The sequence below is a fragment of the Entelurus aequoreus genome, linkage group LG05 (assembly GCF_033978785.1).
Source record: "Entelurus aequoreus isolate RoL-2023_Sb linkage group LG05, RoL_Eaeq_v1.1, whole genome shotgun sequence".
Taxonomy (NCBI): domain Eukaryota; kingdom Metazoa; phylum Chordata; class Actinopteri; order Syngnathiformes; family Syngnathidae; genus Entelurus; species Entelurus aequoreus.
The window spans coordinates 34,277,692-34,304,805 of NC_084735.1; the positions used below are offsets into that span (position 1 = coordinate 34,277,692).

Below are 27,114 nucleotides of genomic sequence, written 5' to 3' on the forward strand. Positions count from 1 at the left end.
CCAGCTGTTTAAGAGCTTTTTTGAGAGTGTCGTTTATAATAGTCAGTGGACAGATTTTATAGCTGTATAGATCTACTGTCCTTTAAAAATAAGTCAACACAGTCATGACTGTGGTTAACACAAGTGCGTTTTTCAGTGGCTAGTCAATCGCTGTACTATGACCAGAGTAGTTGTCTAAGATCAATTGAGCTATGATGTTGATTAACCACATTTTTATTGAAAACATGTCATTTAAAGTTACAATAACATCACAAAATTAAATGTCTAGTTTCAACTGCCCACGCATGACAAAATTCAATTAGTAGCCGGCACTTATATTATTAAACATGAGTTATCTGATGAAAAAAAAAGGTGAATATATGGCTTTGTTTCCCCCCCACACAGTGGTGTTTAAACAAAACAACTATGTGAGTGACAGAGAGCGGGGCGACACAACACAACCCACCCGAGGTGCAGACAACTTTGGTACATTCAGTTTGAAAACACACAAAAGGTGACAATAAGTCATAAAGTCCTAATACATGCATCAGTAAGCACGTGCATGCAAGTTATGCTGCAGGGAGCTGTCCCTGCTCTTTATTATTCCTGAAAGGCCTCACACATCATGACTGCATCAGCACTAAGGGATATGGACACACACAAAAAAAACAGGAGATCACATAAACAACAAAGCTAAGAGAATCATCTGAGAGGACAGGAGTCTTCATCTCTCTGTCTGTTGTTCATACGAAGACACAGTGGCGAAAATTATTATTAAAGAGAAATACTAGCAAGTGATCCATGTTGGTTGTTTGTATCAAGGTGAATGACATGTACTGTAGCATTGCATTGCCAGGCATCTCACAACCATGAGGACGCCGATGGCTGAAGTTGGGGCTGCTGCAATTAGCGTACCCCCTTCCTGCCCAGGAATCGCAAAACTGCATAGTTGTAGGTGGTAGCCACCAAATACACAAACTGTGAAGAAAAAAAAAGGATGAAGAGGAAGAGAAGTTAGGCTCACTTGTTTAAGTACTAGAGTCTGTATTTGGAAATGAATGTAATCAGTGACTTGGCTTTTTGTGGCTCGAAAAATGTTTTTTTTTTTCCATATAAGTGTGAAGTGAAGTGAATTATATTTATATAGCGCTGTTTCTCTAGTGACTCAAGGCGCTTTACATAGTGAAACCCAATATCTAAGTTACATTTAAACCAGTGTGGGTGGCACTGGAAGAAAGGTGGGTAAGGTGTCTTGCCCAAGGACACAACGGAAGTGACTAGGATGGCGGAAGCGGGGATCGAACCTGCAACCCTCAAGTTGCTGGCACAGCTACTCTATCAACCGAGCTATACCGCCCATTATAGCCATTGGGGGCAAACTCATTTTTATTGTAGGCCACAACCATAGGGTATTTATGGCTGCCCTGAGAGGGCCGCATGTTATAGTGACTATAAACGTATAACAGCCTTGTTAAACTATTTGCATGGGCAAACTGTGGTTGATTATTACTGAATATTCTACTAACAGATGGATGGATAACCACCTTTGAAAAACTTTAAGCAGAGCAGACATTTAACTATCTATTATTGATTATAAAAAAATTTTTTTTGGACCAGATGTTGCATGTTTCCATCATATAAAAGTGTCGAACATATGCACTTGCATGCAGTACATTTTTCTGTAAAAATTGAAGGAACAAATATATTTAGCCAGAAACTGTTTTATTATTTATAGCCTTTTGCAGGCCATAAATGATGTGGCGAACTACATAAAATGAGGCATCGGACCACATAAAATGACATCGTGGACCACATACAATAACGACGCGGGCCACATTAAATATGGTGGCTGGCTGCATTATAATTATGTAGCGGACCACATAAAATGATGATGCCAGCAACTTAAATTATATGGCGGACCACATGAAATGATTCGGCGACCACATAAAATGATGAAGAGGTACTTAGATGTTATGGCGGACCACGTGAAATGTTATGGCAGACTACATAAAATGATATAGCGGACCTCAAAAAATGAAGTAGCGAACTACATAAAATTAAATGATGGAGAGGGCCACATTAAATGTTGTGGCAGACTACATGAAATAATGTAGCGGACCACAAAAAATTACCAGGAATGGCCATTTAAAATGATGTGGCGGACCACATAAAATTAGTTGATTTTATTTGACCACATAGTTGATTGATAAAATAATTTATTTTTCAGTTTCTTTGTTTTTAACGCATATTCTATAACATTTTCCCCTTAAGTTAAGCATTTTGTAGCATAGAAATGGCTAAATGTACTATATATATTAATACTAAAATAGAATTGGTCACTAGATGAGACCAAACTAATCAGATTGTGCTATTCAGTATCGCAGCTACTGATTGGCTCAGCCACAGGCAGAAAGACTACATTGGAATAAATTAAGTTAAAGTTAAAGTACCGATGATTGTCACACACACTAGGTGTGGCGAAATTATTCTCTGCATTTGACCCATCACCCTTGATCACCCCCTGGGAGGTGAGGGGAGCAGTGAGCAGCAGCGGTGGCTGCGCCCGGGAATCATTTTTGGTGATTTAACCCCCAATTCCAACCCTTGATGCTGAGTGCCAAGCAGGGAGGTAATGGGTACCATTTTTATAGTCTTTGGTATGACTCGGCCGGGGTTTGAACTCACAACCTACCGATCTCAGGGCGGACACTCTAACCACTAGGCCCCTGACCAGTGTAATGGTGACTACAGGATGTTATTTCATGTATAGATGGTTGTCATAATGCTGAAAATTTATTTAGAAGGTAATAAACTGTTTTTTTTATGCTGTAGCAATACAAATATTTGATTAATAATTAATGATTCCTACTTCGCTGAAATTCATTTGTTGCAATCATGTCTGGAACCAGTTAACAGTGATAAACAAGGAATGACTGTTTATGTGTCTTTTTTGGTGTACAATCAATGCACAATTTTAAGTGAAATGTTTAATTTTGGGTCATATTCAGTGCATTGTTTTTTATGATTATTATTTTTTTTTATTATTCTGCATGCATTAGCATGTTGCTCCTCATTTTCTTTATGATGTGCTCTGAAATTCACTTTTTACATATAATTATGTGTATTTATTGATTTCCCTATTTAATTTATTTACAAATATCTCACATAATGTTTATCAATCTAATAAAAGAAAATAGAACAACTCAGACACCAATCAATCCCAGCTTTACAATATTATGGATTAAAATTTACAAATCAATACAAATACAAGACTTATTAAATAGCAACAGCAGTATCAATTTCAATAATAATGATATACCGGTAATCCATAATAGTGATTAAAAACATAAAAAAACATAAACGAAATTGAATACAATGATAGAAACAATATGTATTATTATTATTGTGGGTGGCATGGTAGAGTGGCCGTGCCAGCAATTTGAGGGTTCCAGGTTCGATTCTCGCTTCTGCCATCCTAGTCACTGCCGTTGTGTCCTTGGGCAAAACACTTGGCCACCTGCTCCCAGTGCCACCTACGCTGGTTTAAATGTAGCTTAAAGATGTAGATAATGGGTTTCACTATGTAAAGTGATTTACATAGAGAAAAAGCACTATATAAGTATAATTCCCTTATTATTATTATTATTATTATTATTATTATTATTATTATTATTATTATCATCACTTATCATTCCCATCACCAACACAGCCATTAATAATAAAAACAAGCAGTCACAAAGGCTTACACTTGCACTGCATTTTATACGCTTGATAACCGCACTGTAGCTATTATTCACCAGAAGGAAAAAAAAGGCATATTTTCAGTTCATTTAAAAGTCAAAACATCCATATAAAAGATCCCATATTTCAAGATGTGACTAGTTATTATCTAATTTAAATGCATTTTTTTTTACTGATGTCATCTCCATCGCAGGTGTATGTATACCAGTTATTATAAGTTGGACTATCAACTTTTATCAATTTTTTCAGTAATTATGTCTATTTATGTTTAAAAAGTTGACCGTTAGGCTGTAGCAAAAAAAACTTTGATGACTACTAGAACTTGTGAGAACCCCTGCTCTAGATTATGCTTCTTTAGAACAGTGCAAAGGATTCAGTCAAATCTCAAAAATGCAACAAGTATGTGTTTTTCATCATTCTAAAAGATACTATTCAACACATACAAATTCCCTTTGTGTAGGGTATGAATATTATGGGACATAACTTTATATGTGTAGTGTCCACAAATGTTAATTGTGACCCAAATGTATGCAAATAATTAAAATCAGTGCTCACCAGTGCTAAGAGAGTGATTCCAGACCCAGCAAATGCAGCAATGTACAGGTCATATGTAAAGTGAAACTGAAAAAAAAAAGCACAATAGCAACAATCATATATAAAGGTACCTCAGTTTTTGTACACCCCACTTTTTGTAGGTTTCAGTTTATAGAGAAAATCTTAGTCCAAATTGTTTGTATACTGTCTCGATTATTGTACGGCCAACTATTGCATGTAACAAACGAGTCAGAATCCCACGCCATGGTGACTTACTCAAGGGCCAAAGAAAGTTGCGAGTAAAAGCATTTTGAAAAATAAGGTGAGAAACACTGATATATTCAACAAAGGGCTAGTAGCAAAGTGCAAAGGTGCTCATCGCCATCGTTACCCACAAAAGTTTTCAATAAATTGTGTTAAATGATCACTTATGTATTGTATTTATCATTTGTGTATTTTGCATTATTTTCTGTATGCAAAATTATACTTATGCTCCATTAAATGTGTATTGTTACATTATTTCTTATAGGCTGCGTTGAGGTGGTGACTTGTCCAGCTTGTAACCCGCCTTCCGCCCCAATGCAGCTGAGATGGGCTCCAGCACCCCCCGCGACCCCGAACGGGACAACCGGTAGAAAATGGATGGATGGATGGATGGATGTTGATGGAAGCAGATCAGAATCATATCTATATTTAAGTGTTACTTCTTTCTAAACTCCTATAGTCATATTTTCATCAGCTAAAGTCTCGTGTGGTACAAAGTGCTTGCATTCGAGTGTCCTTGAGTAGAGTCAGAGCGCTGTTTATTCTCTTTGTTGAGACTGCCATTACATTCCTAAGATAAGGAGCACAGCTAGACTGGGGAAACAGCAGGTGGGGAGGGGGAGGAAGGGGAAGATCACGGGACTTCCGGGGGTTTGAGGGGAGACCGAGCTAGACCGATCTGGACCGGGCTAGGGAACGCTTGGGTGCTGGGTTGGTCTCAGGTTTGTCCTCTAAGCTTTGAGAATAAACTACAAAATACCAACTATTGCCTGGAGATTGAATATAAACATCAGCGTATTGCCATAAAAAGAATCTGGGAGAGACTAGCAATTTGAATTCACCATTGGAGGAATGCTGGTCAACGCAACAATTTGGGGGCTTCGTCCGAGATGGCACGCTGTTGATTGATGACTTCTTGCAATCTTCTGGACAGACTCAATTGGCCAATTCAAGGTAAGCAGAACCTTTCTTTTTAGATAAAATCTGCGTTAGGAGTCTGTCCTGAAGTCTGTAAGTCAAACACTGTTTTGTAATCCCAAGCACGGAGTGGTGATTTTGATAGATTGATTGCATTTTTGCCCTGTCCGCCATTTTACATAATAGTTGTACATAGTGGTCAACTCATGTCATTGTGTCTTGAATCTTTCATCTGTGCCTGATAAAGTTCTTGGTTAAAGTCCGTCCGTATATTAAATTCGCAAGGTTAAAGTCCTTCTGAAGAATACGGTAAAGTTCTTGGTTAAAGTCCGTTCGTATTTTTAATTCTGAGGTTGGAGTCCTTATTAATAATACGATAAAGTTGTTGGTTAAAGTCCGTTCGTATTTTTAATTCTGAGGTTGGAGTCCTTATTAATAATACGATAAAGTTGTTGGTTAAAGTCCGTTCGTATTTTTAATTCTGAGGTTGGAGTCCTTATTAATAATACGATAAAGATTACCGTGACGGGCTGCTTCACTGACGAGTAAGCAAATAGTCGGGTGTGGTTCGCCCTGGGGATTTGGTCACCCCTAATAGAGTTCAAGGTTAAAGTCCTTATGAAAAATACGAGAAATATATTCTCGGGTTACGGATGGGGCATGAGAGACACAATGACCACAGGGTTTGACATGAACAAGTGTGACAGATAGAAATGTGATGGCGGTCGGGGAGGAATGTGATGAATCATTACTGTTTGATGATCAATTGAATGTACGGTTGTCGACAATGGAATTAGCAGGTACAGTTTAAAAAGAAAAAAAAGAGAACGTTCCTTGAAAGGGTTAAGAGGGAGTTTACAATACTCGAAAAGTCGTGAACTCAAACATCTGGTAAAATAAGGAAATAAAAAATAAAATAAAATAAAAAAGTAACTGGAAGTTTTATGGTAGGTGAAACGCAGAGAGAGTGCTCGTGTGTGTGTGTGCTGCTGAGTGTGTGAGTGTGTGTGCGGGAGTGCTTACGCGTGCGTGTGTGTGTGTGTGCTGCTGCGTGTGTGTGTGTGTGTGTGTGTGTGTGTGTGTCAAACGACCCGCCCAGACTTTGACTAGGACACCGCCCCCTACTCCAGTGACAAGAAAACGAGGTATTAATACGCCCCCTCTAAGATTAATCCTGCCTCCGAAAATTAACCCCTTGTACACGTCTGACCATTTTCTCCGGCAGACATTTTTGACACATGACATTAACACTTTGGACATACTACAATATAAGTCTCTTGCCGATGCATACATGCAAGCCATTGTTGACCTTGCTTTCCCACCTGTACCTCCGGGAGGGAACCATTGGCCAAACACTTTGGACAAAGTTAACCCTGATATACACGGTGCCAAAAACAACATATGGCAGGGACATTTTATTCATCCCATGCAAAATAGGGCTAATGACAGAGCAACAAGGAAGCAACTACTTAAATTACAGATCGCCGAAGATAAAAAGTCAAAAGAACCAAAAGGTCAAAAATCAGATAGGGTATATTCAGCTGTGGGTGACCTTGCTTTTGAGTTCCAACAGGTGGAGGAAATAATCCTCAACAGACGTGAGACCAGACGTTTGGACTCGGGTGGTGGACAACACAATAATTCAAAGCCAGTCCGGGGTGGAAACTGTTACATCTGCGACCTGCCGGGTCACTGGCAACGTGAATGTCCTAACTCCTCTGAACGAGACAGGCCCCGGTTTGCAGCCAGAACATCATACCGGCGTGGCAAAGCACGCCCACCGCAGGAGCCCCAGCAGGAGAAACAGACTGGCCCCATGCTGGACATGAGTGTCAACGGACAATGTTATCAGTTCGTGATTGACACTGGCGCCACCCATTCGATTCTGAATGCAGAGGTACCAAAGAAACTGTGTGCTTCCTCTTTAAAGGTCGAAAGCTTCGCTGGGGTCACAAGAAGGCTGCCTGTCACCAAACCTCTTCCGGTTCAGATTGCTGGACACACATTAAAGCACCCCTTCGTGATTGACCTGCACACACCCTGCCTAATTGGTAATGACCTCCTTTACAGACTGTACCCTGACATTCAATATCGCACAGAAGGAACCTTTCTGGTGTTACCTGACGGCTGAACCACCCAGCTGCGACACCACTACCAAGGCTCCTCCATGAGCTCATACCACAGCCTGAAACAACAGGAATGGCTGACATCCAACTGCTCTAACAGTGAAAACCCTGACTGACTGAGATGCTTCCGTGTGTTCTGCCACCCGACTCGCCATATGTTATGATTATTTATATATGTTGGAACTCAAGGTGTGGCTGCTCATGTTGACCTATCTTTGCAACAGCTAGCATGGTATAAGATGGACACAATGGTGTCCCACATTGTTCCCTTGCTCTCTGTCTCGCCTACAAAACCAAAGAACTTAGGTCCAATGATAAGACACGGCGTCGCTGCCAAACATTACACCGACACCCAAATACCACATTTTCAATTGTTTAGGTTTAGCCCATGGTTATGTTAAACACATAACTATGGGCTGCACTTTAGACACCTGTAGGCTACGAGGAGCTAGCAGCCACACAACAGCTGAGCTAAAACGACACATTACACATTTAAGCATATCAAATAATTATAGTTGCTCATTACATACACAAAGTTGCCATGGCAGAAGTCTGATAGAAAATATTCAGTAACAAACGTGTCCGCATCATTACAAATTTCTACAACATGAGCTTGACTTAATGAATTATTGGTGCCACCAGGTGTGGTAAAAATTCAAAATACTATTGCTAAAGCATCCGCCATAAGGGTAGTATTTTTCTAGTATTGGTGACAATATAAATATAAGCATATTTTGTTACTTTCACCATATTGAATAAATTACATAAAAGATAGGGTTTAGTTGAGTTTGAATTATTTGTGATATTGCTAAGGTGTCCCCTACCCTAACAACACCCCCCAGTGGACCATAGAGGCTAAAGAGACAATCATTGACCTCAAACATGACCTGTCCTCCGCTACTTGACTATTAGCTGACATTTTTCTTAGATGTTTCTGAAAGTGATAGTATGACTAACACAGTCCTTTTTTCAGAAACAGAAGGGGGTGAGTGAGGGTGGATACAGACTCCTTGGAACTAAATCGACAATCATCCGACTCTGACACATTCCATAGTTTTAACGTTTTTACCGTGGGTAAGAAGTTATAACTAATTTTAATTTGAAAATAACGATTTTACACATCGATAGTAGTTTAGTAGATCACATTTAGAATATGGAGGAGGTGAGGGTGAACCATGTATAGTCTTTGATTTCACTGATATGATCAATACGGTACAAGGGAAAAGGTACGCACTGACTTGTGTTGACAATCACAGTGGTTGGCCGGAAGCAACAACAACCTCAAAACAGGATGCAATATCAGTAATTAAATGACTTGTGAATGACCTAGTACCCTGACATGGTTTCCCCAAAAAGATTAGGTCAGACAACGGCAACCATTTAAAAAAATACTCACTTAGCCTTGGTCGAAAAGGCTTTCGGACTAGAACACAGGTTTGGGGTACCATCCTGAGTCCCAAGGCAAGGTTGAAAGGATGGACCAGAACATAAAAAACTAATTGGCTAAAATCTGTGCACAGACCAAATTTAATTGGATTGACATGTTGCAATTAGCGTTAATGATCATTCGAAGGTCCGTGAATAAAACTGTTTTACTGCCCTTAGAGTTTTTCACCCTATGAGCTGCATACAGGTCAGCCATTCACAGGACCAGCAGCCCCCCATGGAAGGAGGACTCAGCGTAAAACCAAAATAGTATTTTACACAAAAAATTGCAGAATTTGTGTGCCAGTTCTTCTGTACAGATTCCCTTCCGCCCGCTGAGAGGGTCGAGATCAAGGTCATCAAACGCAAGTGGACGGAGCTCAGGTGGACTGGTCCCTTCAAGGTCGTGGAACGGACGTCCCACGCCCTTCGACTGGCTGGTGGAGGGGACACCTGGTACCACCTCTCCCTCTGCACTACAGCTGAAGAACCTGACAGATCACCAGGGGATGTCATTGCTGACATCGCCACAACATCTGCCCCTCAGCCCAGGAGACGAGAGAGATTTTCTACCTACATTACTCTTTTCAACTTCTATATTGTATATCTTTGTGTGAGACCAATCCAGTATGCTAAATGTTTCTTAGTTTTTCTTGCTTGTTTGCAGCATAACTATCTGTGTCGTTACATTAAGTGAAAAGTTTGATGTTTATCCCCGTTTTGTTACCTAAATTACTCTGATATTGATAGACGAAAGGCAGGATGTTACACCCGGTAGTGTTCCCTGACGGACTGGTGCTTGGGCGTGTTCTACTGTCTTTGTGTCTCAGTTCATCCTTCCTGACGACAGTGACTGACAAGTGTCTAAGAACATACAGCTGACTTTAAATAGACTGGGTCAAAGGGGATAGCAAGACTTATTTTTGACCTGTGCAGTGTGATTAATTACGGGGGACACAATAGCTATTACCGTGGAAATAACCTCTATATTTGTTACGACTCAACCCTGAACCATTGGTGTCGGATGCAGACAACATACTCTGGTAAGTTGTGCCCATCGTCCCTTTTATGTTGTTTTGGGGCTTGACCTGACTGATACAGACGCTAAAGGAATTATTAAAATTAATGTCCTTGAGAGGGCGTTAACTACCTCTACACCCTCTGTAGCACATAAAGTACCACCCCACCTCGGTGGTGTTTCAAAGGCTCACATCTGTGCGTGCTAATGACATCACCACCGAAGGCCTGGTAACTTTGACCTTTGACCTTAGGAGGGGGTGCAGACAACCTGTGGCTCAGGTGAATGCCAAAACCTGAGTGACTGTGTTGCTTCTTCCGCTGGACGTCCCTTTTCCCACACTTACCCCGCCCCTTTTAAGTTGACTGACATGTGTACCCTTCTGTTGACAATGCCACCCGACTTCTTCCCTTTGTGGCCCAAAAGCTGAATTACACGCGTTTTCAAATTACAGGACCCTCTTCGTCCCCCAACAAATTGAGTGACATCAACCGTTACTGGTGCACCACACTGATAGATGGCTCTAGGATAGGCCCTTGGGCACGAGCTGACTTATTCTGGTGTTGTGGGAAGCACAGATTGTACATTCGAATCCCGACGTTAGCTGTTGGGCTTTGTGCTATGGTTAGACTGGTGACCCCACTCACCAAATTAACACCCCTTGGAACTCCTGTTTCAGCGGCCTCTCTAACTCCCCGCCGCCGTTGAGACTAACCAACCTGACTCGTGACGCCGTTGAGGGACTTGCTGAACAACTTGCCCCGACCTCCCTCAGGGCCGTTCAGATCCGCAAAGCCCTTGACCGCATCCTAGCCAAGGAAGAAGGAGTGTGTGCAATGTTTGGTGACCAATGCTGTACCTTCATTCCTAACAACACTGCCCCCGATGGCTCAGTTCAGAGGGCCTTAAAGGGCCTCCAGGCCCTGTCTAGGGACACATTAGGCAGGTGGACTGACCTAATTAAGTCTGTCTTGGTCTCCATTCAGAGTTTTTTTTGGCCATCATAGCCTCATGCAGTTGCTTTATCGCCCCTTGGGCTAAGTGTCACTAAAGGGGGTCTAGCAAAGTGGTAACTTTAAGACTTTCGAGAATTGTTGGTTTACTTCCATGACCATGACGACATTGACGTGGACTCCCTCCATCTATCTCCCATGTAAATAAGCTGTTGTTTTATTGCTAGCTTGCTTAAAGAAAGAAAAAACAGCACCTACTTTAATGTGGGGCGTGCTTTATAAGTTTTGTACAAGTATTAAAGATCTTATTAGAATATCTTAAAGGGGGATTGATGGAAACAGATCAGAATCATATCCATATTTAAGTGTTACTTCTTTCTAAACTCCTATAGTCATATTTTCATCAGCTAAAGTCTCGTGTGGTACAAAGTGCTTGCATTCGAGTGTCCTTGAGTAGAGTCAGAGCGCTGTTTATTCTCTTTGTTGAGACTGCCATTACATTCCTAAGATAAGGAGCACAGCTAGACTGGGGAAACAGCAGGTGGGGAGGGGGAGGAAGGGGAAGATCACGGGACTTCCGGGGGTTTGAGGGGAGACCGAGCTAGACCGATCTGGACCGGGCTAGGGAACGCTTGGGTGCTGGGTTGGTCTCAGGTTTGTCCTCTAAGCTTTGAGAATAAACTACAAAATATCAACTATTGCCTGGAGATTGAATATAAACATCAGCGTATTGCCATAAAAAGAATCTGGGAGAGACTAGCAATTTGAATTCCCCATTGGAGGAATGCTGGTCAACGCAACAAAATGTCTTAGTTTTTCGTACGATTGGGTTTGGTTCGGACCGTTTGGAAAGGATTACTAATAAAAATTGAGGTACCACAGTAATCACTTTATTGTGCGTATTAAAAAAACTAAAGACAGCATTTTAAAATACTGCATACAAGCGTGATATGTAAATAATGTACTCACCTCGCTCGTTTTGCAAATAGATGCCAAGGTCATTCCACAAACCTTTCCTGGCATAGCATTCCAAGGAAGCAGCCCTTTATAAAGACATGACATAATAGTAGTGACATATCACATAGCAATATTGGATAAAGATGCCTTATAAATCATTTCAATAATTTCAATTTTAAAATGTTCAAAGAATCCAGGGTGTTGTCATCTCAATGATTTTCTAACTAATTGAACAACTAGTTTAGCATCTAGTCCCCAATGATTAATTGATTGGCTGGAGGGATCACATTAATATTCTCATCAGGTGTGCATGCGGTCAGTCATTATAGGAGCATCGCACCATATTGCCTGGCGTCCATGCAAATCCATGCGTGCTGATTTATGCTGGGGGTCGTTTCGGCCAAGATGTTGACGTCATGGCAGGTCTGCTCCATGTTGAACAGGAAGTAGACGGGAATAGCGGTGAAGGCAAACACGGCCAGCCAGATGAAGGCCAAGATATACGTCACGATGACAAACTGTTGAAATAAAAAAAAATGGAATGTAAGGTCAGGGAAACGCAGCACACAGCCTCTGGTTGCTGTGTGATGAATGTGGCATCATTAAGTCAGCATAATTCTCCTTCTTTGAAATACAGTGGTGTCTCAACAAATGAAAATATGGGGTTCAGACAATATTATTTATATTCCATAAGTTTTTGTATTGCTTTATTTCCATTTATATATATATATATATATATATATATATATATATATATATATATATATATATATATATATATATATATATATATATATATATATATATATATATATATATATATATATATATATATATATATATATATATATATATATATATATATATATAGTTTATTTTATTTATTTATTATCGTTAAATATAAATATATTTATCACCATTACATAGATATATATGTATAAATTTGTGTACACACAATTACATTTTTAAATTATTATTTGATTATTTTTTTATTATTATTTAATTTATTTTTTATTATTATCAAATATATTTTTCATTATTATTTCTTAAAAGTCAAGTTAAAGCTATTATTACATAAGATTTTGGCTTTCTCATCATTTATAGTGTGGTATGCTTTCTATTTAGATTTTGTGTGAAAAGTATCAGCGATGGGATGAATTAAAATGACTTTCCATGACGTCCTATTGAAAATATTAGTGATGCACCGAAATCCGGGCCAGCAATATTTTTTAGCACTAAAAGCAGACTGCCGAAACTGGATGTTATGATGGCATATGCAGAAAGCCCGCTCTTTTCTGGTTTAATCAATCAATCAATCAATCAATCAATGTTTATTTATATAGCCCTAAATCACAAGTGTCTCAAAGGGCTGTACAAGCCACAACGACATCCTCGGTACAGAGTCCACATACGGGCAAGGAAAACTCACCCCAGTGGGACGTCAATGTGAATGACTATGAGAAACCTTGGAGAGGACCGCATATGTGGGTAACCCCCCCCCCTCTAGGGGAGACCGAAAGCAATGGATGTCGAGTGGGTCTGACATAATATTGTGAAAGTCCAACACATCAGCGAGAGTCCAGTCCATAGTGGGGCCAGCAGGAACCATCCCGAGTGGAGACGAGTCAGCAGCGTAGAGACGACCCCATCTGATGAACAGGCTAGCGGTCCACCCCGGGTTTGGAGCAGAGTAGAAAAGAAAAGAAAAGAAACGGCAGATCAACTGGTCTAAAAAGGGAGTCTATTTAAAGGCTAGAGTATACAAATGAGTTTTAAGATGAGACTTAAATGCTTCTACTGAGGTAGCATCTCTAACTTTTACCGGGAGGGCATTCCATAGTATTGGAGCCCGAATAGAAAACGCTCTATAGCCCGCAGACTTTTTTTGGGCTCTGGGAATCACTAATAAGCCGGAGTTCTTTGAATGCAGATTTCTTGCCGGGACATATGGTACAATACAATCGGCAAGATAGGTAGGAGCTTGACCGTGTAGTATTTTATACGTAAGTAGTAAAACCTTAAAGTCGCATCTTAGGTGCACAGGAAGCCAGTGCAAGTGAGCCAGTATAGGCGTAATATGATCAAACTTTCTTGTTTTTGTCAAAAGTCTAGCAGCCGCATTTTGTACCATGTGTAATCTTTTAATGCTAGACATAGGGAGGCCCGAAAATAAAACGTTACAGTAATCGAGACGAGATGTAACGAACGCATGGATAATGATCTCAGCATCGCTTGCGGACAAAATGGGACGAATTTTAGCGATATTACGGAGATGAAAGAAGGCCGTTTTAGTAACACTCTTAATGTGCGACTCAAACGAGAGAGTTGGGTCGAAGATAATACCCAGATTCTTTACAGAGTCACCTTGTTTAATTGTTTGGTTGTCAAATGTTAAGGTGGTATTTTTAAATAGATGTCGGAGTTGAGCAGGACCGATAATCAGTATTTCCGTTTTCTTAGCGTTGAGTTGCAAAAAGTTAGCGGACATCCATTGTTTAATTTCATTAAGACACGCCTCCAGCTGACTACAATCCGGCGTGTTGGTCAGCTTTAGGGGCATGTAGAGTTGGGTGTCATCAGCATAACAGTGAAAGCTAACACCGTATTTGCGTATGATGTCACCTAGCGGCAGCATGTAAATACTAAAGAGTGCAGGGCCAAGAACCGAACCCTGGGGAACTCCGCACGTTACCTTAACATAGTCCGAGGTCACATTGTTATGGGAGACACACTGCATCCTGTCAGCAAGATAAGAGTTAAACCAAGACAAGGCTAAGTCTGTCATCCCAATACGCGTTTTGATACGCTCTAATAAAATATTATGATCAACAGTATCGAAAGCGGCGCTAAGATCAAGAAGCAGCAACATAGATGAAGCATCAGAATCCATAGTTAGCAATAGATCATTAGTCATTTTTGCGAGGGCTGTCTCCGTAGAGTGATTTGCCCTGAAACCGGATTGAAAAGGTTCACAGAGATTGTTAGACGCTAAGTGTTCATTTAGCTGCTGTGCTACAATTTTTTCGAGGATTTTCGAGATAAACGGAAGGTGGGACACCGGCCGGTAGTTTACCAGGAGATCAAGATCGAGGTTAGGTCTTTTGAGTAGAGGATGAATAACCTCTTTTTTGAATGCTAGGGGAACAGTGCCAGAGGAAAGTGATAATTTTATAATATTTAACACTGATGGACCTAGCAATACAAAAAGCTCCTTGATTAGTATCCCAGGAATTGGGTCAAGTAAACATGTTGTTTGTTTTGTCCCATTTACACATTTTGACAATTCCTCCAATGTTATTTCATCAAAGAGAGAGAAACTATTTTGGAGGGCGGTATCCGTCGTATATACAGTCATATCTGTGTTAATAGAACCCAGTTGTAGCTGAGATGCATTGTCTTTAATCTCTTTTCTAATGACTTCAATTTTCTTATTAAAGAAATTCATAAAGTCATCTGCTGAGTGGGTGGAGCTACTGGGAGAAGTCCCTTGTTGGGTTAGCGATGCTACTGTACTAAACAGAAATTTAGGATCATTTTTGTTGAGGTGGATGAGATTTGAGTAATATTTAGCTTTAGCTGAGGTAAGCATGCGTTTATAAGTTATTATACTATCACACCATGCTTGATGGAAAACCTCAAGTTTAGTCGCACGCCATTTGCGTTCCAGCTTTCTACATGATAATTTCTGGGCTTTAGTTTTTTCTGTAAACCATGGGGTACGCCTTTTAGGGGCCCTTTTTAGCTTTAGCGGTGCTACAATATCAATGGTGTCGCGCAGGGCGTCATTAAAGTTGTTAGTGAGGTTATCAATAGAGCCCACATAATTTAGGAATGGTGCCATTACCGAAGGCAGTAGGTCAGTAAGAGTCGTCGTTGTGGCAGCATTAATGTTGCGGCTGCTATAGTAGTTATTATTATTATTATTAGTTTGTTGACAATGAGTCAGAACTTCCAATTTTATAAGGTAATGATCGGACATTACTTTAGTGTACGGGAGTATCGTAACTTTAGAGGTGGTGACACCCCTGACAAGCACTAGATCTATCGTATTACTGTTGCGATGCGTGGGTTCATTTATTATTTGTGTAAGACCACAGCTATCAATTATAGTCTGGAGCGCCACGCATGGAGGGTCCGATGGGGTATTCATATGGATATTAAAGTCCCCCATTATGATTATATTGTCGGCGTGCGTCACTAGATCGGCAACAAACTCTGAGAATTCACTGATGAAGTCCGAATAGGGCCCAGGGGGGCGGTAGATAACAGCCAGGTGGAGAGGCAGCGGTGTGACAAACCTCAAAGTGAGCACCTCAAACGAGTTATATTTATTATTTAGGTTAGGTGTAAGATTATAGTTTTCATTGTATATTAGTGCGACACCCCCTCCCCTTTTAAGAGGTCGGGCAACATGTGTATTGGTATAGCCAGGAGGAGATGCTTCATTTAGCGCAAAAAAATCGTCTGGTTTGAGCCAGGTCTCGGCGAGACCAACAACGTCAAGTTTGTTGTCTCTAATGACTTCATTAACTAATAGCGTTTTGGAAGATAATGATCTTATGTTTAAAAAGCCCATATTATAGGTCAGGGGTGTCAAACTCATTTTAGATCGGGGGCCACATGGAGAAAAATCAACTCCCAAGTGGGCCGGACTGGTAAAATCACGGCACGATAACTTAAAAATAAAGACAACTTCAGATTGTTTTCTTTGTTTAAAAATAGAACAAGAACATTCTGAAATTGTCCAAATCCTGTTTTTTTTTGTTTTTTTTTACAATTACCTGTTGCCGTTAATAGTATAGATACTTTATTTGTTGTTATTTATATTTTCTGAATAAATTATGTAATAATGTTCATCAGTCAACTCACTGGTGTTAATGTCCAATCTATCAAGATAAAAAAATGCTATCAAAATCAAATTACAGTATGTTATTTATGTAGTTTGATCATTTTCCTTGACTGATACTGTCATAGGTGCCGATCTACATTTCTGCCAGTGGGTGCTCGGTGTGTGTGTATTAAAATACCGTACGTTTGACACTCCTGACCTAGTGGTAGGCCAAAGAAACAATATTTTATCACAACATCCGGTTTCGGTTTCTAATTAAGAAGACCAAATTTTCGGTGCATTACTTGTCAATAGTGCCCGAATAATAGGCACTATTACACATGTTCAGTGGCCTTGTGGTTAGAGTGTCCGCCCTGAGATCGGTAGGTCGTGAGTTCAAACCCCGACCGAGTCGTACCAAAGACTATAAAAATGGGACCCATTACCTCCCTGCTTGGCACTCAGCATCAAAGGTTGGAATTGGGGGTTAAATCACCAAAAATGATTCCTGAGCGCGGCCACCGCTGCTGCTCACTGCTCCCCTCACCTCCCAGGAAGTGAACAAGGGGATGGGTCAAAAGCAGAGGACGAATTTCACCACACCTAGTGTGTGTGTGTGACAATCATTGGTACTTTAACTTTAATACAAATAATTGCTATTGTGACATCCAGTGGACACATTTAGAACAGCAGTTTCTTTCATTCAAAAATTTCAGGTACATTTTCATACTTGGCAAACTCATCCCGCGGGCCGGATAAAATTGTCCGCGGGCCTGATCCGGCCCTCGGGCCGTACGTTTGACACCCCTGTTATAGGTAGTGGGCTGTTTTGAGGATTGTTTGTTGAAATTATCCGAAGTAGCAATATTAATAATGTTGCGTTTATTATGCGTATTGCACTTTAAATAGTTTCGACCGTATCTAGGAATTGATACGACGGGGATATTCAGATTGTTTGCTTGATGTTGCGATAAACTGAACGCATCATAGTTAGCTACCTCAGTACAATGTATGTCTGCCTCTGACACGGTCACAAAAGAAAAAACATTATGTGAGTTGTGTTTTATTCTAAGAGAATTGCTATGTGTGCAGGGATTATCCAGCCTGACGCCAGCTAGTTCTAGTTTAAATGGCTTCTTACCCGGAGACTCCACGCTTCTTTGGTTAGCTTTTCTCTTTGTTGTTAGCCCAGCTCGGCATCCCCGCTTCTGCTTCCGCTCGCACCGCCTATGTCGTCTCCATTGGCGGTCACCGCTAGCACTTGACTCCGCTGCTACAAAGGCCGCTCGATGTAGCCCACGAAGTATTCCCATGCTAGCGAGGAGGTCCACCGTACATGCATCTTTCAGTATATATAAAATGTGATGGATTCAAAACACTAAAATTTACAGTACAAGGGAAAGTAAAAGCTCCATATGCTCCACTTTCATCATGTTTTATTATGTTGTTTAAAAAAAGACTGTTTAGCTGAAAAGTAATTGTTCTTTTATTTTCTATAAAGACATTTCAAAATAACTTTTATACATCCCAGAAAGACCTGTCGACAGTTATAGTAATATTTGGCATAATAATTTATTTTGGTGTTTTGGTCTGGTTTTCTGCCCTGGTTTCTTCATTTTTGGTTTTTGGTTTTTGGTTTTGGCGATGAATTTTCATTTTGTGCATCCCTTGAAAATATGTTGTGATATTTGAACAACTTGGTAATGATCATGCTTGACTTTGGAGGTTCCACTGTCATAAATACAAAGCATAATTTGTTAATCTGTAGGGCAATAGTGATGAAAAGTTCAGCTCTTTTTTGAGAATTTTGGGCTGTTTTTACAAAGCCGTTAAACTTAAATCACTTCCTGTTTACGATTCTCATGTTGGCAGTTCACCATTAAAAACGTTTGGAAAAGCAATCGAGTGTTTCCTCAAACCACAGCATTGGTGAAATCCGCAACTGCCACAACACATTCATTTATCACCATTCAAATATAACAATTATAATATAATCAAAAACAATAATCAAAATGACACCATAGCCAAAATCAAGGTAACATAACTACAAACTTAACCAATGTGAACACAGCATATTCAAGCATTAAATAAAAAAGAGACAAACACAACAAATGTAGAAACACATATTTTTACAATGAAGTTCAGGGTTTGTATAGTTCATTCAACCAATTGCAAATGTGGAAATATATAACTGAACAGTTTTTTCTAGTCTTAAGTGAAGATTGGCATTCAAAACCACTTCTGTTTCAGGGGATTTAACATATCTAATACATCTTCACATCTACTTTTCACATTTGAACTGATGAGGCACCTAAAAATCGGTATCGGTTTTTGATAGAACCAATTTACGGAACGTTTGTGTGTGTTCATGTGGTAATAATTGTTAACTTGTTTGATAATAACATCTCTATTCTTATTTTAACTTTTAACAGTGAGCTGATAACGATTACTGTACTGAACAGCTGCTATATCTTACACTTCTGAGTCTCATTTGCAGTATTCATTCATTTCAGTTTGTCCTAGATGTGTTGCCATAGCCAGGAAGTAGTCTATTGGCATTAAATTGAATGTGCCAGTCTTGTCTTTTGTTGAGTCCTAATAAGTGTTAATACTGTAAGTATTGTACTTATTACACACCAGCTGTTTGATTGTAACATGCATCTTAGTTGTATTTCTGAAATTTGGAGGTGTTGGAATAATCATGTAAAATCGCTAATGCTAATCAGTAGTTTGTATATAGCCTGTCCAATGAAAATTAGCATCCGGCTAGCTTAAAATTGGAGCCTTACTTTCAAGTGCTTTCTATCAGCCATGCCTGCTTTGTTTGCATGGTTAATTGTAGCATTATCTGGAGGCAGTCCACTATGAAGACCCCTGTTGGCCCATCAAGTGTTTGAGCTGGTGTTTAGTCTGCAACCGGATGTGACGCAAACATGCAAGCGAGGTAGGTATGGGCACCGAATTTTGTACTTTTATTGGTACCCATCGAATTCTGTCGGTACTACCGGGTATCGATCCACGTAAAATCAAATGGTACCATATTTCAATAGTTTTGTCTCTTGTGACGGCATGTCTGGTTTTGCAGACTAAACACTGGCTTAAACAGCGAGGAAACAATCACTCAAGCAACACTCACAGCGGACTCAGCTGGACTGCTTCCAGGTAATGTTGCAATTTTCAATGCCAACAAAACAAGTATGCCGGATAGAAAATGGTCAAACATAAAATAAGGCGGCACTTTCCAAAATGCGCTAGCTTGATGCGAATTTACATCACTACTTGTTAGCATTAGCAATTTTACATTGCGATTTCAACACCTCCAAATTTAGTAATGGAAATTACAACTAAGATGCACATTACACTCAAACAGCTACAAAATAAACACTTTGTAGTTAGAGGTGGTGAAAAAATAATCAATGTTACGATGCATCTCAATCGGACATGGACAATTATAAAATCGTTGAGTAAACATCAATAATCGATAATTTATTTATTTATAGTAAATAAAATAATGCAGACAGTTCTAAAATTTAGCTGACTGCAGCGAGCCACCTCACCATACAGCTTCCTTATTATTAGGCACTCATGTTCCAGTTTTGCACACATTTCCATTAATTTAATAAATGTGGGAATTAATTTAACTGTTTTTTATTACAAACGCACTGTTTTTTAAAGTTGCAAGTGATATGCTCTTATTTAATGAAACGAAAAAAAAAGTAAAACTGCATCAATATATATATATACTGTATATATAATAGATGCATCGATAAAAGTTAAAGTTAAAGTACCACTGATAGTCACACACACACACACTAGGTGTGGTGAAATCACCCTCTGCATTTGACCCATCCCCTTGTTCCACCCCCTGGAAGGTGAGGGGAGAAGTGAGCAGCAGCGTTGGCTGAATAATTTTGGTGATTTAACCCCCAATTCCAACCCTTGATGCTGAGTGCCAAGCAGGGAGTTAATGGGTTCCATTTTTATAGTCTTTGGTATAACTCGATCGGGGTTTGAACTCACGACCTACCGATTTCAGGGCGGACACTCTAACCACAACGCCACTGAGCAAGTCTATATATATATATAAAATAATCGTTTTTTAATCGAATCGTAATCAATTTGTGAGGTGCCCAAAAACTCCCACCTTTATTTGTAGGTCAACATAAGACTAGACCGGTGGTACATTCAACTTTATGGCAAAGACTAGGCAACACGCTGTAGTGTGTACACTACTGCCATTTACGTCTGGGAATTGAAACTGAACGCAAAGTCTACTACAGTATACAATAATTGCAAATATGACCAACAAATTTAAATAAGAAAACAAAATATATCTACTGGACAGCATAGTTATCATCATCAGCTCATTTTTAAAGTTACATTAAGAGCCGATTTCATCATAAAACAATCAACATTTATCAATAGGGCTGTGAATCTTTGGGTGTCCCACGATTCGATTCAGAATCGATTCTTGGGGTCACGATTCGATTCAAAATCGATTTTTTTTCAATTCAACACGATTCTCGATTCAAAAACGATTTTTTAATTTTTTTAAATGAAAACAATACACAACAATACCATAATAATGCAATACAATTTCAAAACCAAACCCAATTTTGCTGCCGGTGGTGTTAGTGGATGATCCTTTTCCTCTGATAACTGTGGGTGGTGTCTGTCCAAGTGAGCGCAGGGATTTGAAGTATTCCCAAAATACTTAACTTTAGCGTTGCAAAGTCTGCAAATTGCATGAGTCATGTCAAGCCCTTTCTTGCCACGGTAAAATCCAAAGTGTCTCCAAACGTTTGCTTTCAAAGCCTGCGGAGGCGGTTGTATTTCTTTAGGCTGCTGTCACGCCAAATTTCTTCCCCCCTACATAAACCTTCCCCCACTCCCATTTACTTCCGGGGCTGCGTCCAATAAAGTCACAAAGTTGCCGGGGTGTCCTTAACCGGCACGCGACTGTCCTGTTTCGCGCCTGTACAAAAAAATACAATAATCGATTTCTTCAGATTCCAGCAGCTGTCAAAGACAAAGTATCCTTCCAGCGACGGGCAGTCAAAGCTGAAGTGCTATCGATCGCTGTCAAAGACGTAAGAGGAAACATGACCACGGAAGTAAATGGGGGGAAGGTTTTTGTAGGGGGAAGAAATTTGGCGTGACACTGCTCTGTGTCTTTTTCTTATACCTGTATTTTAGCGGCAACACAACAACACTACACTGTACACTCCCCTTAGTACTAGCTAGCCACCAGGTAGCAACGCTGCTTATTGCGCAACACCTACGGTAGCCCAGAAAGCTCATACACATTGCCGGGAGCGGGGGAAGAAAATAGATTTTTGAAAAATGAGAATTGTTACTGAATCATACAACGTGAGAATGGCAATTTGAATTCGAATCGATTTTTTCCCACACCCCTAGCTGACATGCAAGCAGAGTAGTAGATTTTTGTAAAAAGCTTTTATAATTGTAAAGGACAATGTTTTATCAACTGATTGCAATAATGTAAATTTGTTTTAACTATTAAATGAACCAAAAATATGACTTATTTTATCTTTGTGAAAATATTGGACACGGTGTGTTGTCAAGCTTATGAGATGTGATGCAAGTGTAAGCCACTGTGACACTATTGTTCTTTTTTAAAATTTTTTTTATAAATGTCTAATGATAATGTCAATGAGGGATTTTTAATCACTGCTATGTTGAAATTTTAACTAATATTGATACTGTTGTTGATAATAATAATTTTTGTTTCACTACTTTTGGTTTGTTCTGTGTCGTGTTTGAGTCTCCTCTCAATTGCTCTGTTTATTGCAGTTCTGAGTGTTGCTGGGTCGGGTTTGGTTTTGGAATTGGATTGCATTGTTATGGTATTGCTGTGTATTGTTTTGTTGGATTGATTAATTAAAAAAAAAAAAAAAAAAAAAAATATATATTTTTTTATAAAAATAAAAAAAATAAAACATCGATTTTTTAAAAATGAGAATCGATTCTGAATCGCACAACGTGAGAATCGCGATTAAAATTCGTATCGATTTTTTCCTACACCCCTATTTATCAATATACACTAAAGCCGGGTTCCCCAACCTTTTTTGTACCAGGGACCGGTTTAACGTATGCATTATTTTCACGGACCGGCTTCCTACGTGTGGCAGATAAAAACAGCCAAAAAAAAAGAAAAATTTGCCTTTGGCTACAATCTGGCACATTACCATTTTATATGTCCATTAATGTGCATTGTCCCATGTACTATAACAAAGGAGCTGTAATATACATCTATTAACAATCTTATTGGTGTGTTTAGTTAAATTTAGTCAGAGAAAATGCGGTACTTTATAAATTAATGTAAATGAATGTTTCTGTGCGGCCCGGTAGAAAATGCGTCACGGACCGGTACCGGTCCCCAGGCCCGTGGTTTGGGACAACTGCACTAAAGTACGGAAAATTGGTACCATTAAGAACCAGTATCGATTCCCAGGTACAGGATAATCGGAACCGTATCTGTTCAAACGTGAAAGGTACCCATCCCTAAAGACAAGTAAAGTTAGATTTTACATGAACGTGTACTTGTTAGTGCTGACAGAATGAGGCCGATAAGGAAAAAAGTACTGAATTTGGTACCCATGCACCCCCTAAACATGTCTGCATTCAGCAGGGCCAAAATGATCTGATGAAATTACGTCCCTTCTCCCTTGCACCACCCCCTTCTCCTCACCGCCTCCCCTTTGACCTTGCACTCACCGTCAAGCTCAGGCACCGCCCACATTGGGTGCTCCTGAATTCCCCGAAGGTCTGCTTGACTGCGCTCGTGGTGTAAAAGCCTTCAGCCAGCAGCAGGATACCATAGAGGAAGAAAAATGACGCCAGGCCGTAGATGACATACTGGAAGTATTGGACACTGGGCAGGGGGGGAGGGGTGGGTGGTTCAGTCAGACAGAGATGAAGCTATGGAGGACAGAAAATGATGAGATGAACTCACAAGGATGCCAGGACCTCATAGTCGTGCTCGTTGCGGGCGAAGTGAGTCTCGACCAGGATTTCGGTCTGGGTTAAGGCTTCGTGCCCGCAGCCGCAAAAAAGAGCCACGCCTGCATAGAACAGCAAGGTGGCCACCAGAGATGGGTAGGGCACTGCCCCCAAGCACCGGATACAGCAATCATAACAACCTGAGGGGGCATAATATATCAGCACACAGGCGGCACACACCGCGCATAGAAGCACACAGCACATCTACGCCGCGCTGGGGAATTATGTCACCCGGCGGGAGAGCTCGGACAAAATGTCTGCCTGCCAACCCATCAACACACACCAGGAAAGAACAGAAAAGACAACGAGCAGAAACCCAAAACGGTGTGCACTCTCCCCGGTGTAAGCGGCAGAAGCAGGCAGCAGACAACCACAGTGTTAATAAATCAAAGCGCAGGCAGAAATGGGATAAAAGCAAGCACCTAAGGCTTTGCAAAGCCAAGGCTGCCTGACCGGAAACATGGGCTGCTTCGGATCCTGTACTCCACAACAAGAAAAGATCCCAAGCGGTCCGTCTGCCTACTGCAAAATAACGCTCATCTGAAATGCACGGACATCCAGGCGCTTCTCCGCGAGCTGGCCCGGCCCTCCTTCTTCTTTTTCTCGCGGCGGTCACAGGCGTCGCCAGCCTGGTTGGACGCTGACTTCACAGGCTGGAGGAGAGAGCGTGTCTTTGTGGCCAAACATAAGGTAGCTATTGTTTTGGCCATTAGACAAAGGGCGGTGATGTCAAGCAAACAAAGAGCTTGGTGCAACACGTTCTGGTAAGATGGGGGTCATCGGGTCGTCAGGCCATGCAGGGCTGGCTCACCCTGGTACCTAAGTGTGGCGTTTGTGCAAGCATTCACAGTATGTAATTATGCCAATTTACTGTGAAGTTACCATGATTGCCACTGTCTAAATATTGATGCACACCTTGCTCACACTGTAAACATTTTCATTGTAAATTCACAGCAAACAGCAATCTACTATGAAATGTCTTGACAACAATTTACTGTAACTGCAGAGCTGCGATTTTATGGTTAATTACGATGAAATAAAACTAAACGTTGTAACTTCCCAATTGTATTTTTTTTATAGTTAATTACATTAAAATGATAAAAAATGCTGTAACTTCACAATTGCAATTTTACAGTCAATTGCTCTCTCGGTTTAACACCATACCGCAACTGACTGTACAAGAGTGCAATGTAGTCTACGTAACTCCTGAAAGACAAAACAGTTTGAAATTACAGTAATTGGAAGAGAAGTACAATTGTAATATTTGACTGCGAAATAACGAGGTGGCGACTTGTCCAGGGTGCAGCTGAGATAGGCTCCAGCACCCCCCGCGACCCCGTAAGGGACAAGCGGTAGAAAATGGATGGATGGATAACTGTTAATTGCTGTGAAATACTGTATAAGGATCATGTCTTTTTTACAGTCATTTCTTGTAAAGTTATAGTCCAATTTGATTACAGTATTTTACTGTGAAAAAATACTGCTCGATGCTGTAAAATCATGATACATTTTTAATGACAATTTAGGCACATGCAATTCGTAGAGAAGAGGGCTGTATGGCGGTGGTAATGTTTTTTGTTCAGTTGGTTTTCAGCTGGTCTCGTTCTGAGACCCACATGTTCCCATGGTTACATTTTATTGGGTTGAACACATGCTCATTTATTATTATTTTCAAAATGGCCTTCGAAACCCATTTATTTTGGGGGGTAAACATGCTAGGCTAAAGGCTACAAGGAGCTAGCAGCTACACGACGGCTAAGCACATAATAGCACACAAGCTAGACGTACGTAAGACGTGTCCTTAATTGAGCAATATTGCAGTCTGATACAGCACACATGTCAATATTTAAGGGCAATGTGGGGTGGCATGGCTCAGACGGCAGAGCTATCATCCAGAAACTTCAGGGTTCCTGGTACAAATCCAGCTTCTGCCATCACATTGCAGTTGTGTCCCTGGGCAAGATGCTTCACCCACTTTGCAAATGGAAATAAGCAACTATGCTATAAACTGGCTTATTTACAGTCTGTACAGCAGATTGTTCCTTAATGTGCACTGTTCTGAATAAAGCAATCAAAATAAATACATACATGAATACATAATAATGATGATACCTAAACAAAAATACACCTAATTACATATGTAAGGATATCAAATAAGAATATCAGTGACAATAAAAATCAATCAATAACATTTTAAAATAATTCATGTTTGGATCTATCAATAACCTATTTTCCAAATATTTGCATGTCAAAATAAAAAAAAAATGCGGTTGGGGTGGGGAGACGAAGGGGGAGTTGTTCTGGACAGGTCTTTTGCCTGTTGGTTTTGCTTACATTGTTCTAAATAGAAACAAAGGAGCATTGTGCATGTACTTACTGTATGTATATGTGTTTGTATCAATGCTAAATAATAAATATAATACAAGAAAAAAATTAACAATTACATACAATTATGTAATTTTGAGCTGGTCCATGACCCACCTGCGGCAAACCAGTTGAGTAACACTGTTTTTTGTTGATTTGAAGAAGATTAGTATGTCAGAAAATGGACCTGGAAGAAGTGAATTATGGTAATTTTCTAATTCATACCTATCATGTGCATTGTAGTACTGCAGCACTGTGTTGAATCAGCAGTTACATTATCAATAGCGTAATTAAGTACAAACATTGCACTTATGGTGCATGATTGCAATGCAATATCCAAGATCAGGAATTACATTTAAAACACCACATTATTGAAATTTACATTAAGACGTTCCCAAGCAGCATTCATAATACATGATAAGGAGATATTAAATATTCTGCGCACTCACCCATGTCCACAAAGAAGTTGTAAGGTTATTGAAGTTTCTGCCAGGCGGTTTGGTGACTGTGATATGAGGATATGAGAAGTTATTCCCCGTCACTCCTATATGAATCTGACTGACGCTTTTGTCTCATCAACAATAGATAGAGCACATCTCCCCAAGTGACATCTTAAAGTCACAAAGTCCCATTTCAGCTGCCAGACATTATTTATAGAGCTGTGGTGGATTCAGGGTTGGCGACAGAGGCAGGTCACACATTTCAATGTGAGCTTCTTTTATTGGACTGTTTTAAGTGCTTGATTAGGGTACGTTTAAATGTTTACACCAACCAGCGACATTGTTAATATTACAGGAGCGTTAATACATTTGATTGACATTGTCAGAGAGATAGTCATTGAACAACATGTTTATTTTTGTGATTGTATTTGTAGTTTGAAGTCCAGTAGAACAGCACTGAGCTGTTTTTGATATTTAGATATTCATCTGCAAGTGAGTCAAAATATTAGACACACATCACAATATGATAAATGGGTTATACTTG

The 27,114-nt window shown here is 40.0% G+C and overlaps 1 protein-coding gene across 2 annotated transcripts; it reads right to left on the reverse strand.

Moving 5' to 3' along the window:
- Nucleotides 1-274: 274 nt before the first annotated feature.
- Nucleotides 275-26,723, reverse strand: plp1b (proteolipid protein 1b). Of its 2 annotated transcripts, none has more exons than XM_062047933.1 (7): nucleotides 24,189-24,358; nucleotides 23,720-23,906; nucleotides 23,482-23,638; nucleotides 12,256-12,433; nucleotides 11,928-12,001; nucleotides 4,276-4,341; nucleotides 275-957 (listed from the first exon to the last, which is right to left on the reverse strand). In XM_062047933.1, the coding sequence occupies exons 1-7, from the start codon at nucleotides 24,226-24,228 to the stop codon at nucleotides 886-888; spliced, it is 774 nt and encodes a 257-aa protein (XP_061903917.1). In that variant the 5' UTR covers nucleotides 24,229-24,358; the 3' UTR covers nucleotides 275-885. The 2 variants fall into 2 exon arrangements, with proteins under 2 accessions (XP_061903917.1, XP_061903919.1); XM_062047935.1 differs by lacking the exon at nucleotides 24,189-24,358 and adding an exon at nucleotides 26,580-26,723 and having other exon boundaries at nucleotides 277-957.
- Between the last annotated feature and the right edge of the window lie 391 nt (nucleotides 26,724-27,114).

What these genes read in the sequence shown, in the direction of transcription:
- plp1b (XM_062047933.1), bottom strand. Translation starts at nt 24,228, where the DNA reads ATGTTTCCGGTCAGGCAGCCTTGGCTTTGCAAAGCCTTAG. An exon ending in TTGGCTTTGCAAAGCCTTAG is followed by an intron (nt 23,907 to 24,188) that starts GTGCTTGCTTTT and finishes ATGCCCCCTCAG; the next exon opens with GTTGTTATGATTGCTGTATC. An exon ending in GGCGGTGCCTGAGCTTGACG is followed by an intron (nt 12,434 to 23,481) that starts GTGAGTGCAAGG and finishes TTATTTCAACAG; the next exon opens with TTTGTCATCGTGACGTATAT.